Genomic DNA, 6,000 nt, shown 5'->3' with positions numbered 1-6,000 from the left:
TCCTTCCCCTCCCATTTTTATCTCATTCTGAACTTTCCCTTTCTCCCGACAACTCTTCCTGACCCCTTCTTTCCACCTCTCTACTTCCCTCACTCTATGAGAAGTTTTCCTGTCTTTTTCCAATTTCTGATACGTTACAACGGCAGAGTTTTCTACAATGGTGACGTTTCAGAATAGTGACCTGCTAGAATTGAGGCTGTCGCTGTACCGGTCAGCCCAAGTGGTTGGATAGGATTTCCCCTTCCAAAAAAATAACGTTGTTTATCTGGTGGGGAGTTCATCCTCTGTAGGTATTTCTCAAGTATATTTCTAATTGTTTTCTAGGATCTAGATGGGGATTGTCGTCATTGTCACCGGCCTGTAGTTTAGTGTTGTTATGTTTAACACTTTTCTCTTGTTTCAAGCGTAGGTTAGGCAAATATTTAATGAGTTTGAGTAACTATAAAAGAGAGTTGATACGTATGCGTCAATATGCATAGGCACTGTGATTGGAATCAGAGGTGCCTTGGGTATAGGAATGTTCGGTTTTCCTGCCATCTGACACGTTTGGCAAGTATTCACAAAGGTTTTTACATCTCTAACCATACCTGGCCAGTAGTAGTCCTGTATCAGGGCGTTGTAGGTCTTGTTAAAGCCGTAGTGTGAAAGTGGGCCATGGGCCAGACGTAAGATATATGGCCATAGGCTGGTGGGAACTACCAGTTGGTTGACATTAGGTCAATCGTCGTCCTCCTTCAATTTACTGGGTCTATAGAGGCGGTAGAGCACTTGATTCTCTGCAAAAAAAAAGGATACAGTCAGATTGTGTCTCAGTCTGAAAGAATAAAGATGTTAAGGATTGATCCTCTCTCTGCAACTTACGGTACTCCAACCTGTTGAGATTCGGTGGAAAGCCCTGAGAATCTTGAGGGACAGCTGGAGCAGCTGGTTGCGGGTGTGCGTCTTGTGCACGTGTCGTCACAATGACAGGATGGGAGATGTCCTCAGAATCGTCAGTTGGTTGAACCTCCTCTGCAACAAATTTCATGATAAGATCTTCCACAGACGAGTCACATACCTGAGGTTTTTCTGTGATGATGAGGTTCGTGAGTTGTTGGTCTTCTGCCAAGTCGTTTCCCAGGAGAAGTTGAACTCCTGGCATGGGGAAAGGCTTTTCCAGGATAATGACTTGGGCTACGCCCTGAATGAACGAACAATCCAGGCAGAGTCTGGCGAGTGGATATGGAGTAGCTGCAGTGAGGTCTGTGATGAGGATGGTCTCTCCGGTGTTGGTGATGTTGGGTACAGCTGACTTGAGAAGTATCGATAGTAGAGCAGCTGTGTCCCTCAAGATATTCACTTTGAACCTTCCCTCCGAATCTCCACCGCTGGCAGAGACAGTTCTGGGGTATAGGTGTCTGTTGAAGAGAGAACGATCAGTGGATAAAACATGGATATTCATAACAGGCTTACTTGTTTTTGTAGGAGTCGATTTGGGTTTGCGGGGTTTCACTGGTGCTCTTGCTTTGGGACTTAGCACACTTTTCTATGGTATGTCCATAGATTTTGTAGTATCGGCAATACAATGAGAAGTTCACATTACTAGTACTCACTTTTGCAGAACTAGACCAAGATGCCTTACTAGGAGATGTGTCGGATGGTACTCTGTGAATGAGACTGTGTAGGAGCAGCCAACTGCGCACATCTAGTAAAGTTAGTTTCTTCCTTGTCTGCAATGTAGAGACGTATAGGAGTAGAACACAATGAAGGAATTCTTCCACCAAGATGAGGTTGATGAAATCTGGAAAGAAGGTGACTTGGGCTGCTTCCAGCCACTTCATAAAATGTCTTTTCTTATTGTTAGCGAACTCTAGATAAGTATTAGCACTGGTTTTAAGGTAGTCCCTAAACTTACGTCTATAATTCTCTATGGATAGGAGTAGGCATCAAGCACTGCCTGTTTCAATACCTTGTAGTCCATTTCTGAAGGCATAATACTGAGGGTTACGGCACCTCTACCTGTCAAATGAGACTTGAGAAGTACAGACCACTGATCTTGAGGCCAGCTGTGTTGGTTAGCTAGACCTTCAAATGAAATAAAGAATACATCTACCTTAGTCTCGACAAAAGATGGCATCAACTTAATTGCATGAGTAAGATTGAAACATACCGGGAGTTTAGCTTCTGCTTCCTGGCTCCCAGACAGGCTACCACTTTAATGTGACGGAAGAATGACAAATAGCTATTTGGGCAGCTGGAATGCCTATCACATTAAATACAAAAAGTAAATAAAACTGCTATAGATCTCTTTACGGTGTGGTAGCTGCAGGATAACGTACAAAGAATGAAAAACTTTAATATTTTAATGTAACAAGAAAGACTAACAATTTACAAAATAAACTTGTCAATGATTTGGCTTAAATACACAGTGCAAAAATGTAAAAACAAACAGACAAGTGAACGTTACGTTAAGATAAAAATAAATGGTGCTGGAATACAATGTACATAGGCTGCATAAATCTACCACCACCCAGGGGAGCATGAAAGCAGATGTAGCAGCTTGGAGCTGCTACATCTAAGTAATTTGATTACTTAGATCAGAGGGTGAAACGAAATGTTTTGAGAACATAGGGATTCTTGTACCCGGTACTCTATATGTCGAGGATAAGGACAAGAGGGGTCCTACTTGAATGGTGAAACAAAATTGTTTCAAAGGTAGTCCAAAAAATGTAGGGATTTCTTACCCGATCTCTAAATGACGAGAACAAGGGTAAGAGGTGTCCTACTAAAACTAGATGGTACTTACAGAGTTATCACTCTTTGTGCCCTGGAAAAGAATGGTAACTCCCTACCTGTGTAAGAACCATATTCTCTGACCGAAGCTTAGGGGTGCAGAGCGTGTCGATTTATGACGAGAACTGCTGTATGGGTCCCAACCGTACAGCTTAGTCCTAAATGCGAGAGGAACTATGGTCTACTGTTTCCTCCTAAATTCGGGTTGCAAAGAATAGGTGTATTAGCCCAGAGACAGACCAGAGTACCAGGGTACCAAAGGAGTGATCTGCCATAGTGAGAAACTTTCCTGTAAGGACGAGAATAAGGAGGAAATCACAGGATATAGCAAAGATTATTAGACAACCAATTACGAGTATGAATTTGCCCATAAAACACCCACGTAATCCTAAGTAAAATCAACAGTCATAAATTGCTACACCTGGAATGTAAAAATGTGTTAAAGCCAAGTACAACTACCACAACTTTAAGTAGAGTCTACGAGCATTACCTGAGCAAGGCTCCCGGACAGGCCCCCACTCTAATGTGACGAAAAATGACGAATAGAGCAGTAGCTATTCGGGCAGCTGGAATGCCAATCATATTAAATAAAAATAAAAAGTAAATAAAACTGCTGTAGATCTCTTTACGGTGTGGTAGCTGCAGGATAAAGTTCAAAGAATTAAAAACTTTAATATTTTAATATAACAAAAAAGACTTGCAATTTACAAAAAAAAGCTTCTCAATGAGTTGGCTTAAATACACAGTGCAAAAATGTAAAAACAAGCAGACAAGTGAACGTTATGTTAAGATAAAAATAAATGGTGCTGGAATACTATGTACATAGGCTGCGTAAATCTACCACCACCCAGGGGAGCGTGAAAGCAGATATAGCAGCTTGAAGCACTGAAAGTATTCTGCTGTGAAGTGGCTTCTGACTTCTATATATACATGGGCTTGTCCATGTTAGTTGTATATATACATGGGCTTGTCCATGTTAGTTGTATATATACATGGGCTTGTCCATGTTAGTTGTATATATACATGGGCTTGTCTAGACATGGCTCCTGAGAACATGATTTTGTTGTTGTTGAATATGCAGACATGTTATTGTTGAATAGGCCAAGAAGAGGCCCAATCTCCTTTCCTAAGGAGATTCTTGTGACACCGTATTGTTTGGGTTTACCTTAACTGGTGTACCATTCCTCAGGGTCTGGCAGCTGCAAATCGCCTACAGGTGTCCGAGGCAGGTGTGTGGACATTCGCCAGTGTCCGAGCGCTATCAGGACCTTCCATCGAATACGTCCTCCGCCCTGCTCGATCGATACACTCATCTGCTGCCTCGCTGCTCCTGGCAAGTCTCTGTTTACCTGGAGAGAAATCACAAGAACTTACAATATTTATGTGAAAAACATTGAAGCTGTCAATGGGATCGAACCCACATCCATGAAAACTATGTACCTGAGACATCCTGAGATGAGGGTTCGATCCCATTGTATAGCTTCAACATTTTTCTCAATTAGTATGAGTTATTCTTCAAATTGCATTTTGCTAAGGCAAATTTCAGGCTTTATATTATGCCACTATAAGCCTCTCTACTCGAATTGCAAGCTGTAAGTCGTTCACAGCTTAACATATGTTCACTCCAGCAAAAAAGCATAATGAGTTTTAATTTCTTTTACGAATAATGTTATTTATGCTAAATACAAAGAAGCTTTGACCTATATTGACCTCTGACCGTCTATTTCTTTGCAACTACAGTTGTAATAGATTGCTATATCACTGTAATGAAAAGAAGCAATACATAATTCAGTTCTTACCTTGCAGGTACCAGCCCTGGAAGAATACTAGACATCTCTCCCCCCATTGTCAACTTTCGTAAGTGAATTCCTCGTGAATAATTTTTCTCCACCGACTTGGACTGGTCGGTACAGAGACTGACTCGCTTCTTGCAGGTCGGCGTTCAATTCCCAATTGTCCAAGTGGTTGGCGACAACTCCATATGAGTAGTGGAATAAGGCAGTATGTCCATCCATTTTGTTTTTTTCAATGGACAGGCATAGTACCTCAGTTGTTTCAATATTTCTGCCATGGACGGCCATAGGGCCGGCGGTATTTTCAATTTTTTTTTTCAACGGACAGGCATAGGGTCTGGGGTGTTTCAATATTTCTGCCATGGATGGTCATAGGACCATATCTTGAGGTTATCTTGAGATGATTTCTGGGTTTTTTAGTGTCCCCGAGAAGGGCCAAAAGCTAAAGTCAAGGAGTTCCTAAAATAGTGGAAATTGGATAGGCCCGGCCCCCAAGGAAGAATATTCCCAGCAATGAATACTTGCTTATAAGTAGAAGTCTGTCGTCTATGGTTAATCATCTATTCCACTTCAAACAGGATGAAAGGAGACTCCTGAAACTCTAGCCTTATTTATTAAACTCCCTAATAACCCCCATATACAAAATACAATAAATTCACTTTACCACTCTACCTTACTTTAAACTCCTTGGTCCACATAAGCAGGATGCAAGGTTTACAACTGCAAACTAGGGTGAAGACTACTTCTCCTGAAGGGACACTTGTATCAAGGCATCACAGACTTAAGCACATGTGGTCTCTCTGGCAACCCTAGAGTAACACTTAGGGATCCAAAACACTGGCTTGGATTACACAAATAAATGAACACACACCTAGCTAATAGCACGGTAATAGTATAATAAGGTACTTAACTGGGTATAACTGGAACACAGAATAAGGTAAGGGAAGAGAGGAGGAGAAGGAGGAACAGCCCACAAGGACGTAGGACTGCCTATTACCACAGCTAGCCAGAGAAGGCCCATGAAGTCGCTCTCCCAGCCTACAATGATTGTTGCCGCACAATACTCAACTGATCGTACGGCAGCAATCATTACAAGTGTTCAGAGACATTCATTTCATTGTTACTTTACCAGTTCTAATAATAGCTAGCAATTGGCTTTATATTATATTTAATAATCAACAAGCACAGAGTCTGCCTGCTCTGAGAACTAAGATTCGTCTTACATCTGGCAAGGGAGACGGAAACAAAAACATACCCAGGATTTAAGGAACCATGAATGTAAATGTTATTGTTAATTAAATATCCTTCTCACATGATCCCATCCTATCAATTCATGTATAAATATTATTTTAAGAAGTCAAATTGACCTCTGGTTTCCAAATAAGAACCCAGGGTCGTAACACTTTCCTTATCTCTTTTTTTTAACATTTCTAAC

General features: G+C 41.3%; 1 protein-coding gene across 2 annotated transcripts in view; it reads left to right on the top strand.

Annotated features, from left to right (window-relative positions):
- The window catches only part of LOC123758752 (venom protease), a 44,555-nt gene that overhangs the window by 16,545 nt on the left and 22,010 nt on the right, over positions 1 to 6,000 (top strand). For both annotated transcript variants that reach the window (XM_045743405.2, XM_069328834.1), the window contains 2 exons: positions 3,962 to 4,105; positions 4,579 to 4,629. In XM_045743405.2, the coding sequence (XP_045599361.2) occupies positions 3,962 to 4,105; positions 4,579 to 4,629 (195 nt within the window). The remainder of the gene's footprint in view (positions 1 to 3,961; positions 4,106 to 4,578; positions 4,630 to 6,000) is intronic.

The sequence above is a fragment of the Procambarus clarkii genome, chromosome 22, assembly GCF_040958095.1.
Source record: "Procambarus clarkii isolate CNS0578487 chromosome 22, FALCON_Pclarkii_2.0, whole genome shotgun sequence".
Classification (NCBI taxonomy): Eukaryota; Metazoa; Arthropoda; class Malacostraca; order Decapoda; family Cambaridae; genus Procambarus; species Procambarus clarkii.
The sequence above is the reverse complement of the archived record's forward strand: the minus strand, read 5'-3'. Positions and strand labels throughout refer to the sequence as shown.